General features: G+C 51.4%; 1 protein-coding gene across 1 annotated transcript in view; it reads right to left on the bottom strand.

The window, feature by feature from the left end:
• Window positions 1–242: 242 nt before the first annotated feature.
• Window positions 243–14157, bottom strand: part of LOC134006941 (triple functional domain protein-like) — a 43236-nt gene continuing 29321 nt past the window's right edge. Inside the window, exons 13-35 of the mRNA XM_062446055.1 lie at window positions 12675–12750; window positions 11154–11248; window positions 10787–10935; window positions 10179–10245; window positions 9966–10069; window positions 9802–9871; window positions 9605–9694; window positions 9364–9456; window positions 9153–9203; window positions 8798–8875; window positions 8480–8671; window positions 8060–8240; window positions 7674–7937; window positions 6957–7564; window positions 5759–6006; window positions 5316–5454; window positions 5170–5197; window positions 4740–4902; window positions 4512–4633; window positions 4325–4403; window positions 3954–4154; window positions 3697–3835; window positions 243–3440 (exon numbers count right to left, since the gene is read on the bottom strand). Coding sequence (XP_062302039.1) covers window positions 2898–3440; window positions 3697–3835; window positions 3954–4154; window positions 4325–4403; window positions 4512–4633; window positions 4740–4902; window positions 5170–5197; window positions 5316–5454; window positions 5759–6006; window positions 6957–7564; window positions 7674–7937; window positions 8060–8240; window positions 8480–8671; window positions 8798–8875; window positions 9153–9203; window positions 9364–9456; window positions 9605–9694; window positions 9802–9871; window positions 9966–10069; window positions 10179–10245; window positions 10787–10935; window positions 11154–11248; window positions 12675–12750 — 3780 coding nt within the window. The 3' untranslated portion in view covers window positions 243–2897. The remainder of the gene's footprint in view (window positions 3441–3696; window positions 3836–3953; window positions 4155–4324; window positions 4404–4511; window positions 4634–4739; window positions 4903–5169; window positions 5198–5315; window positions 5455–5758; window positions 6007–6956; window positions 7565–7673; window positions 7938–8059; window positions 8241–8479; window positions 8672–8797; window positions 8876–9152; window positions 9204–9363; window positions 9457–9604; window positions 9695–9801; window positions 9872–9965; window positions 10070–10178; window positions 10246–10786; window positions 10936–11153; window positions 11249–12674; window positions 12751–14157) is intronic.

The following is a 14157-nucleotide window of genomic DNA, read 5'->3' as shown; positions in this document are numbered from 1 at the left end:
TGGTGTTTATGCTCTTGGGAAACACCTTGGCTTTCAGGACGGCTGGGTTCTCACCAACAGCATACCAGTACAGTGGAAGAACACCAGAGAATTGCTACGCCCCAAATGCATTAACCATTTGAATAAATGTTATTGAACATTGTTTTGCCAATGTATTCTTTCAAACAAAATTATAACTACAAACAAGAGAGACGAGAAATAATACAAAACAATATTTTGTAACAAATCAGAAAAAAATGGTTATGTTCAGTAAGTTTATTTTTAAGTAACTGATGGCAAAATAATGAAAATATTTACAGAAAATCACTTGGATAATTATGGTCTGTACAAAAGAATCTACATGCAAAGATAAAAAAAACAAAGCGAAAAATTAATAAAACCACGGTAAACAATTACACATATGTATAAAATATGATGCAATGGGAACAAAGACATGGACAAGACAATAACGGACAAAAAAAACATGACTGACAAAAATGATCCAGTCCAAGTTTGCTTGATTTGATGGCGTTTGTACAACTTTACAGAGATTAAATTACAAATAAATACAAGGGCATGGTTTGGGACTGTACAGCTTTGACTTAACATCCATCTTCCTCTCTGGCAACCGAACCTGTTTGGCAGCATCATCTTCTTATGAGTTGGTAGCAACACTCCCCAGAACAACAGTTCAACAATACATTCTAGTCAGATCTAGTTGTGTTGACTATGGGTGCAGCACATGACTGACCTTTCTACGTACGGTAAGCACATCCCTGTCTCCCTTTTGAGAACGAGGAAGCGAATTAAAAGTGTCAAACGTCTTGTTTTTTTCTCTGCATGTTGATGAGTAACAACATCAACTGGGGTAAACCTTAAATGACACCACATTAACCATGTAGTGAGCTTGCTATTGGAGACACAAAGTAGAGTGCAGTATGTGGAATTTCGGTAATTTCTGACAAAATAATGTTTGGCAAAATGTATCATCCCAATCATGAAACACCTACAATATGCAATACATATTTACAGTTAACAATTGATGTGGTTATAAATTCAATTAATGAACACTAAAAGATAACAGCAATATATTTTTTAATGCCAGGAAACTATATCAGGAACACCCTAGTGATTTTAGAGATTCCAATCATGGGTGTGTTTGATAGTCTAAAGTGAAGCTGGCCATAGCAGTCTCACACATAAAACACAACATAAAGCCTAGTAAAACAAGTGTAAACATCCCATAATAAGGTTAAAACATGTATAATATGTTTAACTTAATAATGTGAAATGTCATCAAGAAAACAATAGTCTAGGTAAAGCTGGAACAACTTTGGTATACCAGTAACTACTGTACATAAAGAACCAAAAAAAAGTGACAAATCAAATATCTAGTCATAAGTGCCAGGTGACTTCAGAGCCCAAACATTTACCTGGGAAGTCAATAATACTCCAATAAGGTCAAATAAACACCACTACCAGCAGATCTTGCAGTACCAAGTACATGCTTTTCTCTATATTTATTACAGATACAACAGATGTCTTCATAAATAGTTGCATAAAATGTTAAAGCCGCAACATTGCACATGATAAGAATCAGAAACATAACATACAGTGAGTGCATTTACAGTTTTCTGTCTTCTACTGCGTCCTCGTTCCTCCAGCCTCTGATAGGCTGTCTCTGCCGTCACTCAGGCTCCGATGCCCAATGACAATCAACATTTACATCTGCAGGATTCCTTTGTCCTGCCTCCTATGACGTCACTTAAAAGCAGGCAGCCATTTTGAATATGAGGGACAGAAGGCAGTTTGAGTCTATATACAAAGTAAGGCTTAAACATCTTAAATCTGCACAACACAATTTGTTCTGGTAAAAGCAACAATGAATTATTTGTCTATTGTTTGTTTGAAGAGATCGGACAGTGCAGCAGTTAGAATCTGTATTGTTACTTGCAACATGGTTATCATGGTTTCTTAAGATTAGAGCTAGGTACATGAGCGCAGCAATCAAAAAGCTCTGATTGGACGTAAAAATGTCTCAACTGCTTTGAGGACCTCAATTACAGGAAGCGGATCTCCAGAACTGGGTTCCTACAGCGTCCAATGTAGCACAGCAACTTTCAACTGACGAGGATTTTCTCGAATCTTATTTTTTTTATTTTTTTTTTATTATTAGATTTTATTTCCCAAACGTGTTCTTGAAAAGTTATGGACATCATCATCTATCCTTTACATAGTATCTTTAAGAAAGGGGTGTTTCTCAAAAGTCTTTGAGTAACATTGTGTAAAAGGTCTGAAACAGAATGTCTCGCTCTCCCTAGCAACAAGAGGAGCGGGAGACGCTCTGCGGTGTCGCTAACGCTAGCTCTGTTAGCATCGCTTTCTCCTGAAATCTCTGCTCCTTTGTGCAGTTACATCTGGCTCGATCATGAGGTTCTGTTGATCGACTGACGCTCGGTTTTAAGTTATCCATTTGGACTGTTTTAGCCCCCCCCACCCCCCACCCCCACCCATCCACCCCCCTCGTAGAAAATGTGTTTTGAGTTGAAACCAGCAAGCAGCAGTAGACTGGTAAGGACATTCCATCCTTGTGTTGATTGGCTGAGGACTGTTCCTTCCAGCACTCAGATTGGCTTAGGACCTGAAACAGGCCCTACCATTGGCGAAAGGACTACATGATTGATTCTCCACAGTCCATGTGGAAGAGGATGAGATCAGCACACTTCATTTTTTTGTTCTTCTCCGTCTCGTCTTCAGGTGCCCAGTTCCAAACCAACAGACGCCCTCCCTTACTCCTCCAGCCGTATGCGAAGGCATCCGACACCGTCCACTCTCCCCCACAGCCTTGCAGTAGCTGAGAGGGCAGCAGAGGGTTTAGGTTTTTTTGGTTTGGAATTGGGCCTCCTCCCGGGCCCCCTTCAGACTCGAGGCTGGAGACGGCTCTGCAGGAAGCTGTGTACCCCTCCGATGGGCCTGGCGTCCGTCTGGTGCTTCCTGCGGTCGATGAAGGACACGAGGCGGGACGTGTCCAGGAAGCCCTCCCCCCCGGCCCCCGCCTGGACCCAGGCCTCCTGGAGGCAGAGCCCAGCCGGCGGGCGTCTGCCAGGGTCGCTCCTCAGCAGCAGGCACACAAAGTCCCGGGCCGCCTGGCTCACGCCCTGGAAGTAGTCCCGGGGGAAGCTGAAGTCCAGCCGGCAGATGTTCAGGCAGGTCTCCTCGGCGCTCTCGTCCAGGAAGGGCGAGGCGCCGCTCAGCAGCACGTAGGTGACCACCCCCAGGCTCCACAGGTCGGAGGTCAGGGAGACGGGCTCCCCCAGGACCAGCTCGGGGGAGGCGAACTCGGGACTACCCAGGAGAGGGTGCACGTAGTGGGCACTGTTGAGCTGGACCGCGTCCCCGAAGTCAGTTAGCTTGACCGTAGGCTGGCCGGCAGGAGTGTGGGCCACCAGTAGGTTCTCAGGCTGAGGAGGGGGTTGGGAGGGGGGTGGGAGAGGGTGTCAGAGTGTGTCGTGTGTGTCTGAGTGTGTTTCAGGGGTGATGGACGAGAAATGCAGAATTGCTAGACATGTGCAGTTCAAGCTGTTGATATTTCATTCGGTCTACAGCTTCCATTGTACCTCTGAATCGCCGACAGTTAATCGGACAACACAGCAACAGAAATACTTGGTTTAACCCAGCCCTTTGTGCATCTTCCTCTGAGTCGAAGAGGGGCCCTACCTTCACATCCAGATGTACCACTCTGCAGTTGTGAAGGTAATGTAGAGCTTCTAGAATGTCTCGCAGGTAACAAGCCACCTTCTCCTCAGTGAGGCTCCCCCAGCTCACCACGTAGTCCAGGAGACGGCCCTGGTCGACCCTGTAGAGGCACACAAACACACACGTCAAGGTGTTGTTTGGTATTGGGGCCAAACACAAACAGCTGTCAAGAGTCATTAAGGTAATCAACAATCAGCTGTGTGCGTGTGTGTACTCACATCTCCAGGACCAGAGCGTAGCTGCTGGAGGTCTCGTACGTGTCTGCGAGGCCGACCAGGTGTGTGTGTTGGAGCCTCTGGAGGAGGCTGACCTCCTGGGTCACCTGGTCCCTCCTCATCAGCTTCTTGTTGACCAGCTTGACCGCCACCGTGCGCTTGGTCCCCACGTGGTCACAACGCTTGACCACGGAGAACCGGCCCCTGGAGAGGGGACGTCATCGTCATCACCCGCGTCATACTGGTTCTTCACCATCATCATCATCATCCCCACAATCACAATCACCACAATCACCATCATCATCACAACCATCACAACCATCATCGTCACCATGGTCCTGGTCTGTATAGGTAGGCAGAGTGGAGACAGTTACCTGCCCAGTTCAGCCACCTCTGTGTAGTGGGCGTCAAAGTTGTCCTTCCAGCTCACCCTGACCCCGTCACTGGACACAGCTGGGACACACACACACACACACACACAGACACAACAACGTTAGTCTGGGCTACACCATGTGTTTGTTGTTTTATGTGCGCATGTGTGTGTGTGTGTGGGTGTCTTACCTAGTACTCTGAGGCTGGCTGATGATGTCACGCTGCCTAGGTCGTTCGTGGCGACGCAGGTGTAAACGCCGTCATCCTCAGAGGCCACGCCCACTATCCTCAGGGTCGCTTCGCCTGTCTCACTGTTACACACACATACATACACACACACGTTAAGATTGGGATTGCAAGTGCAAAAGTGGATTGCCAGTCAGGTATGTGTGTGTGTGTAAGAGAGAGAGTGTGTACCTGTAGGCTATGCTGAAGTGTCCATTGTTGGACAGGGTGCTCTGGTTGGGTCCTTTCCAGGTAACGGTGGCTTTGGGGCGCCCACACACCTTACACCTGAGGGTGACACTCTCTCCGTTGTCACACGTCACGTCACTCAGGGGCAGCAGGAACTCTGGGGCGACTGGAGGACGGGGTCAGAGGTTAGAGGATATCAAGATATGAGTAGATCACGTTACCATGTCAGTGTAAATGTCTAGGCAACGTGGATCGCTGGTTGTTTACACACATGTATATCTTTGCTATTTTTAGTTTGTTCGACTTTCTACTCCTCTGTGAAGCACCCTTAGGTGTGAGAAAGGTACTATGTAAATACAAGTTATTATTATTATTGTGTAATCTAATACATATTGTGTGTGAATGTGCGCTGGATGCAGACTGAAACCCTTACCATCATAGATGTAGTTTGGGTTTAGAAGCTGGAAAAAGAGTGCATACAAAGTTAGACTACAAAGTACTTGAACACCAAAACAACATCCGTTAAATTGTCACAATGAGCTGAGGAGCGGATTGGGCGGTACAATCAGGAAGACCCACCTTTACTGAAACCTTATTGGGTAGGCCATCTCTGGACTTCCTGTAACCGTTTTCCAGCTTGGTCTCCTTCTTTCCATCCTTCTCCTTCTTCTCGGACTTCTTGCGGATGCGCAGGGACGTGTGCCAGGACGACGACTTCCTGCTTCGACAGAGGAGGTCACGAAAGGTCAAAGGCGAACTGGGTTGTACAGCTGGTGTCCCCATATGTTTTTTTTGTGATGCATTTACGTGTCACACCCGTTTTCTACAGAGGCTTCGTCAAGCTCATTACCATGCAGTCTTCATCCAACATTTATCACAGGCATTGACATGGTGACGTCACTGTCATTTTGATTTTCTCTCCATTTTCTTTTAGCAAGATCAACCGTGGCTACGTCACCTCTATGGCATCCCAAGCCCCCCCTCCCCCACCGGAGGGGGCGGGGGCAAACCTAGCCTCTCACCTGATGGTTCCGTCGGGACAGTCGGGGGTGATGGCGGAGGTGTGTCCCAGAACGTAGCCGGGGATCCAGCCCTCGGCGGCCGGGCCCTGCTCGGTGGCGGCGCGGAACACCAGGAACATGTTCTGCTGGTTGCTGGCCAGGATCTGGACCACCTCCCCCTGGAGCACGCTGATCTCATCCTCCTTCAACGCCACGTAGTCCTGGGTCACCAGCATGGTGGCCACGCTACTGCTGCTGCTGCTTTCACTCTGGGGGAGGGGGGGTGGAGGGGGGGGGGGGGGGGGGGGTCGAGAGTACGTTGAGGTTAATCTCGAGTCGACGCAGCTACGCGTGCGGGCGCGCGCAGACGCACACGTGCGGACCACACGCGCGCACCGGTTGGTTTGCGTTTCGTCGGTCAGCCGTTATCGCCCAAGATGCCGTGCCTGTCAATGAGGAAGGTGTCACACAAATCAAACTCTCGTCCCGGCGTCTCCAACAGCACACAGAGAGGCTGGGCTAAGCAGAAGAAAAGACAGAGCGGAAGAGCAGTCTTGCACACAGTTATTTTAATGCTAGTTATCCATCCACCTGCCCACCCATGCATCCATCCATCCGCTCATCTATTCATCCATCCATGCATCCTCTAGTGACAGAAGGAGGGCGGAGCCGAGGAGGACGCTCCTTCCCAGAGAACGAGGGGACGAGGACGGAGAGAAGCAGAAGAGAGATGGCGGCTCTCCGGAGGGGAGACGTTCAGACAAAGACGGAAACGAGTGTCAAGTGGTTTCGTCTCACGGAAGGGAGAAGGGGGGGGGAGGGGGGGGGGAGCGTGAGAGAAGCAGGTGGAGAGGGCCTCCGGTCAGAGCGCTTGTAGCCGGGGGACCACAAACGTCGAAACGCTAGCCGCTACAGAAGCGACCGGATTGGGTGAAGGAGGAGCGTGGAGTTAGTACAAGCATTGTTAGGGGAAGAAGAAGTCCTTCGCTGCAGATTGAGGCGCATTCCATGAGTTGTAAAGAGTGGAAACCAGTCTTCCGTAGGGTTTATTAGAGCTGTTAGAAGCTGCAGAGAGGAAGAGATGTGTGCAGTTGAAGGGGGATTAGTAGCTCAGGCCAGACTGGCCGACAGGACAGGCCTCCCACTGGCGCTGGGATTAGTGAGCCGAAAGAGCAGGACTAGGCCGCACTAAAGCCTGGACCGCGGGTAGTCATCTTACCCCGTTACTCTGGGTGGACTGGATGGACTGCTCGCTGGTGGACGAGCACGTGCTCATGCGGTCGGCCTCCTTGCTGTGCGTGGAGTGTCTGTGAGTTTGAGACCCCGGCCCCGGCCCCGAGCCTGACCCAGCCTGGGTGTGGTTGTGGTTCTGTCGGGCAGGACTGTCCCCAGTCTCTCCAGGGAAGGTGAAGGAGCCAGGCCGGCTGGCTGGGGAGCTGGGCATGGAGCTCCAGAATGAGGAGCCCAAGCCAGACTTGGGGCCCGGGCTCGGAGGGGGAAGTGAGAGGGCCTCCTTGCCAAACGCAGGGGTGGCCATGGGGGAGGCCATGGGGGAGACGGTGGCGCCGGGCCGAGGTTTGGGCGTGGTGGGTATGGGGAGAGGACCCACCGTGGCGCGGGGGATAGGGGCCACGGCAGGAACGGGGGTTGTGGGGGCCGGGGGCTGTGCCTGGTCGTCTGGAGCCAGGCTGGGGCGCTTGCCCTGGGGGCTGCCCCCCTGGACCCTCACCCCCCTCTGGCCCTTCCCCACCCCGGGGGCCTGGTCGGCGGGCTCAGCCAGGGCTGGAGCTGGGAGCAGGGGGGGAGGGACCGGGCGAGGGGACAAACCTGAATCACAAGTCATCAATCTCAGAGGAGGGAAAGAGGACTTTTGGATCACATGCACATATCTACCACATAAACAAATCCCCCCATCATCAGAGAGGAGAGATCTTACCTGACATCTTGTTGGGGCCCTCGGGGTCAGGGCCCCCGGGCTGGTGGCGCAGGGGCTGGGGCAGGCGGGAGGGCTGGGGGATCCGGGAGGGCCGTGAGCGAGAGCCCCCCTGGGGGACGGGGATGGAGCCCCCCTGGGGGCCCGCTACTCCAGGGGCCACGCCGGGGCCTCCGCTGCCCCCAGGCGGAGCGCCTGCGCTGGGCACGCACACCCCGCTGCTGGCCCCCACATGGTTCCTCTGGTACTCGATGGGGGAGGTCAGAGCTGGGGTGCGAGAGGAACAGAGAGAGACGCAGCATTCATGAAGATCCACCTCAGATGTAGAGCCCTTTTCACAAGCAATGTTGTATCTTCACAACACGCCCATAGAACTGCACCTAACGTACCGTTGAGGAAGTTGCGCTGGCTCTCCAGGATCTGGCTGATCTGCAGGGTCCACACCTGATGCACTCCCGGGTGGGAGGAGTGGAGCACAAACGTCTCCGTGCTGCTATTGGTCGAGCGAGAGGTCAGGGTGAAGGTACAGGGGTCGCTGTCCACGCTCTCCTCCATGCCCAGACAGCTCACCTACACAGGGAGGGAGGGTGGGAGGGAGGGAGTGAGCGAGGGGGACTATTGAGAGCGTGATGGACACAATGACGCTCAACAGACGCTCATTTGCCCGGCTAAACTTTGCCTTGGTCATTTCGGAACAACATCCCGTACATGGGCGGCACGCGACATCCTGCCATGGCGCTCAGTTCAACACCACAGCTGCCCAGCAGAGGGAGCCCCCGCCCCCGCACCCGCATCTCCGCCCCCCGCACCTTGATGCCGTTCTTATAAAGAAAGCCAGGCATGGAGAAGCCCCTCTTCTTGTCCAGGGGCTCGCTGAAGATCACCATCTGCTCGAAGAGGAAGACCCTCCTCTCCTTCATCCTCCCCAGCAGGCTCCCCTCTGGGTCCAACACCAGGAAGGTGTCCTGGAGCAGGAGACGCCCCTGGGCCACGATCTTACCCTGGAGGGGGAGAGAGAGACAGACAGGGGGGGGGGGGGGGGGGGATGAGGATGGAGGAGCGCTGAATGGAGGTTGCTCCGAGCACTCTGGGATCGCTTCGTCGCGCCTGCACGCGGTTCCACTCACGTCGAATCCTTGGAGGCGGCCCACGTTCATCATGTCGTTGCAGCGTTTGGGCACGATGCACATGACCTCCACGGCTTTCTGTGGGGCGGACAGGCAAGCATGAAGCACTCGGGGACCGCTGGCGTTTCTAAAAGCGCACGCTGCAGACTAGAGCAGGGATCGTCCACCCTGTTCCTGGACGGCTACCTGCCTGGTGGTTTTCGCTCCAACACTAATCTAGGACGCCCGATTCTAATCATTAGATTGGGGTTGATCGGGTAATTAGTGTTGAATCAGGTCAAATACGTGTGGTTGGAGCAAAAGGCAACACTCAGATTGGAGCCGCTGGACTAGAGGATAGTAGGTTATAACTTACGTCCAACTCTGCAGACTCCAGCCCGGCCTTTTTGGAGAACTTGAGGAAATCCTGAAAGCGAAGGGAGAGAGAGTGCATTTTGAATGGCCGCGCGTATAGTACACACACACACACGCGTACGTCGTGATAAAAGTGGCAAAGTGAGCTAGTGATCTGTCGCCCCCTTCAGGACAGCGGAGGCGCGGCAGGAGTGAGCCAGCAGGCCTCTCACCTTCAGCAGCAGCTGGTACTTCATGATCCTCTGGACCGGCTTGATCAGCAGGTCGGTAATCTGCAGGCGGTGATTCAGTCGCTGCTTCAGCTCCTGACGGAAAGCAAAGGTCAAACATTCACACCAGGGTCAAGCGTCATGGCAACGATACAGCCATGTCTACGGAAGGCATGTATATATCCCCCCCATAAGAGATGCAGTGTTATTTACGTATGTGGACTCATGTGGAACAGGTCCCTACCTCGAAGTAGGTGTCAATGTATTCGGAGACGATGTGCTCTGACTTGGGCTTGTTCTGACAGTACACTATGTACATGTGTAGCCTTCGCTCCTGCAGGACACACACACACACACACGCACACACACACACAGGGGTAAGAGTGGGCCCCTGCTGGCTGCAGAGGCAGTGATGCACCAGAGGAAGCAGCGGTCTCTTGCCTGTTTGACAAACAGACAGCCCAGTCTGTCTGGGTCCTCCAGACACTTCTCCAGCTCCCCCAGGAAGAAACTAAACAGGGAGAGAGGAGAGCAGTCATGGGACGTGTCCAGGAGGGGTCAACAGGTGTGTGTCTGCTGTGTGTGTGTGTGTGTGCTCGGCGTACTCTCGGTGCCAGTCGAAGATCTGATGGATGTTGCCAAAGACGATCTTGTCTTTCCCCTTCATGTCATCTGGAACCCCTTCTTCCTTCATCCGGGTCATGTAGCCCTGGAACACACACACACACACACACACACGCAGTGAACATAGTGAATCACTCAAAGACACAACTTTAAATACCCCCCCCCCACATATATATACACACACACACACACACCTCTACAACCAGGCCCAGGTCTCTGACGTAGTCCCTCTCCGTCTCCACCAGCTCCAGCAACACATAACTGACACAATGACAAACAGCAGGGGTTAAAACTGAGCTCTCCGAGGAGATACAGTAGAAAGCATTCTAGAAAGAAAGAAAGAAGAGAAAATCAGGGAGTTAGAGAGAGAGAGACTGAGAACAGCTAGAAAGAGAGAGACTGAGAACAGCTAGAAAGAGAGAGAGAGACTGAGAACAGCTAGAAAGAGAGAGAGAGAGAGAGAGAGAGAGACTGAGAACAGCTAGAGAGAGAGAGAGAGAGAGAGAGAGAGAGAGAGAGAGAGATGAGAGAGAGAGAGAGAGAGAGAGAGAGAGAGAGAGATGAGAGAGAGAGAGAGAGAGAGAGAGAGAGAGAGAGAGAGAGAGAGAGAGAGAGAGAGAGAGAAAAGGTAGAAAGACAGAGAGAGAACAGGTAGAAAGAGAGAGAGATAGAAAGACACAGAGAGAGAACAGGTAGAAAGAGAGAGAGATAGAAAGACACAGAGAGAGAACAGGTAGAGAGAGAGAGAACAGGTAGAAAGACAGAGAGAGAGGTGTTGGTATGGGGGGGTGGTGACACGTACTGGCGTCTCTTTAGAAAGCCAGTCTTGCGTTCCTCCATCTCGTCGATGGGGGAGGAGGAGGAGAGGAGGGAGTTGTCCGACGGGTTGAAGGAGGGAGAGCTGCTGTCCCCCTGTTCCACTGAGAGAGAGCTGGGCCTGTCCTCCAGAGCCTGGAGAGGGAGAGGCAGGGGGAGAGCCAGAGAAGGAGAGGGGGAAAGAGAGAGAGAAAGGAAAGGAAGACGGAGAAGGGGAGAAGGAGAGATGAGGAGAGAGAGAGAAGTAGGGCGACAAAGGGGCATATTGGATCACAAGCGGCATTTTTTAATTAGTGAGTGACACGGGGTGTGTGTGTGTGTGTGTGTGTGTATGTGTATGTGTGCCCTCTTGCCATTTTGCTCTTGACCAGCTCCTCGATGGCGTTCACCAGCTCGCCGCGCTGGGGGTCTCGGAGCTGGACGGACGGACGGACAGACGAGAGGAGGTCTGGACGGGGGGGGGGGGGGGGGGGGGAGACACAGGGGAGAAGAGCGTCAGTACGCGACCCCCACGTGTACCTGGCCTTACCTGCCGTGCTCCGCCTGATTACAGACTGCCACTGAGCGAGGGCCCTCCGCCACAGGAGAGAAGCCCTCGCTGAGAGAGAGCGGCGTGGCCGGCGGCCGAGAGACACACACTAGGCGCGCTGGACTAACTGTTGGGTCGGTCAGACTGAACTTTTAAAGATGTCTCTTTCCTGTTCTGTCTTAAGGCGTTGGGGGCTACATTTGGCCCGGCTGTATCCGTCCGGCCATCTGCCGGGACTCACTCACTGTCTTTGATAGGACTACTCGTGTTAACCATACTATGACAGCATCAGTTGACTTACCTTTAAAACAAGTTTTTTTTAGTTTTTTTTTTTTAAATTATAATATAGTTCTGAACCCATAAGCTCTTCCAAGTTTCTAGCTTCAGGGAGCTCTGATCATTGTCATTATCTGGTGCACTGGTAAGAGAAAACCTCTTAGAGACTAGTTGACTGTCGTCGTTGTTGTTAGTGTGTTTTGACTATTAGGGATTCGTGTTTACGGACGGATGGTCAACTGTTTGTGTTAGTATTGCCTGTCTGCAAGTTAGCTGTCGGGAGCTTTTAGCGATGGCCGTTGTTCAAGAAACAAGCATGGCTCAAGCTATTCCAATGAAAGGGCAAACTTCAAATCATATGAAAACGATATCGGAAACGAAAGGAAAAGAGGTTGGATAATTTGACACACCGGTCACCCTAGTGTGGAGCCGTGTGTGGTCAAAATGATTCAAAGACAGAATGTTTGCAGATATATTTGAATAGCTTGATTTGACACCGTCAGGGAAGTCCCTAGATGAGGTGAACTGAAGGAGATGAGTCTGTGAGCTAGATGGCTGAGGGGGTCGTTACATGAGGAGGAGAGAAGGGTGAAGACCTGGCGACAGCGAAGGTGCCTGAGATGCCAAAGAGAGAAGCTAGGGAGGAGAGACGAGAGAGAGGACGTGCGATGACCTTCTAAAGAGAGGGGGGGTTAGACCGAGAGCAGAAGTATGAGAGACAACAGAGAGAGAGAGAGAGAGAGAGAGAGAGAGAGAGAGAGGAGAGAGAGAGAGAGAGAAGGAGAGAGAGAGAGAGAGAGAGAGAGAGAGAGAGAGAGAGAGAGAGAGAGAGAGATGAGAGAGAGAGAGAGAGAGAGAGAGAGAGAGAGAGAGAGAGACAGACAGACAGACAGAAAGAGAGAGGAGGTGGGAGGGAAAGAAATTAAGAAAGAAAAAGAAAGATCAAGAAAGAAAGAAAAAAAGAGACTGAAAGAAAGGGAGCACAAGAGTACAAAAGAGAGAGAGACAGACAGAGCGAAAGACAGAGAGAGAGAGAGCGAGAGAGGTAAAGAGTTGGAGGAAGTCTCACCCTTGCTGTGCTGCCCATCCAGATATTCCCCCATATAGGGTGTGGGTGTGGCTGTGGGTGTGGCTTGTGTGCCCTTCTGGCCTCACCAGCGCTTAGGTGCCAATTACTTGCATGGGCAATGAGGTAAACGCACACAGGGTAGGGGGTGTGGGGGTAGGACTGGGTGAGGGGGTGGGGGGAGGAGGTAAGGTGGGGAGGGTGACCTATGAGACTGTGGACGGGGTGCTTCCCAACGGCGCTTGGTAGACACCGAGCAGGAAGCAAGTTCATCCAGTTACACTGAACCGATCCCACCGGGAGAAAAAAACAATGTTTGGCTGACCTCTAAGCTGCGACGACCCCCCTGACCTGATACACCTTAATGAACCCTGAGAGAAGAGTTAGCGGACATCAAATCTGGTCCAAATCGACTAGAAAGTGTTTCAAACGTGAGCCTGTCTATTCCTTCCCCCCCCCCGTCACTGGGACGCTCTCGTCAGTGGTGTGGTGAAAGCTCTGTATGCAGAGAGCACGGCTGGTGATGCACAACTCAAAAGAAGTACGAAGTCAAACGAGGGATGGAGGAGTGGAGGCTGAGCTAGCTCGATGAACCGTACACACTAACAGAGAGAGAGAGAGCAAGAATATGTTTGTGCCAGAGAGAAAGTGTGTGTGTGTGTGTGAGACAGAAAGAGTGTGTGTGAGAGAGCGAGAGAAAGAGAGAGATAAAGAAGGGAAGCTAAATCTTTTTTTTTTTTTTTGGGGGGGGGGGGGGGAGTTTAGAAAAGTACCTATAACTTTAGAAGCGAGAGAACTAGGATGAGTTCTAAAAAAAAGCAGGACAGTAAAATGTGGGTGTTTGAAATTAGAAACTAGAGCTAATACAGGGCCGAACGGAAGAGGAGAGAGAAGTTTGGTTTGTCTGGGAGGCGAGGGAGGAGAGAAGAGGGGGATTTCAGATGGAGAGATATGGAAACTGAGACAGAGCAAAGACAGGACATAAATCAAGGTAATGCTAAACGGTGTGAGAAACAGCAAACGATAAACATTCAGGAACAGAAAAACAAAAGAGAAACAGAAATTAGTGTCAGGAAAACGTCTGCTTTGAGATAAGGTGACTTTTTCAGGTAGCCTGACGCATTTCATTGCCAGGATTTTCTTTTTCATTCAAATGTTTTAAGGAAGGAAAAAATAATAAGGATACAATGCTATGCATGAGGTAGAGTCACTCCAGAAACAATATCTGAAACTTTTGAAAACTCCAGAAGGTTCTGGAATAAAACTGACTGGCCCCAGCAGAATGTGTGGAAACTAAATAATGAGAGGGAAACTGGTACACAACAGATGCAGGGCTCATCCCGAGGAAGACAAGTCACTTCTACCCAACTAGTATCATTTTGGAGAGTGATGGAGAGTGCTTGAAAGAGCTGCTCACACCACCTTGCTTGTGCCTCAGGACTGATCCTAACCGTGTGGGAGTCTTGTGAGGGTGTTTGGGTCAGTG

Source organism: Osmerus eperlanus, chromosome 20, assembly GCF_963692335.1.
Source record: "Osmerus eperlanus chromosome 20, fOsmEpe2.1, whole genome shotgun sequence".
NCBI classification, from domain to species: Eukaryota; Metazoa; Chordata; class Actinopteri; order Osmeriformes; family Osmeridae; genus Osmerus; species Osmerus eperlanus.
The sequence above is the reverse complement of the archived record's forward strand: the minus strand, read 5'-3'. Positions and strand labels throughout refer to the sequence as shown.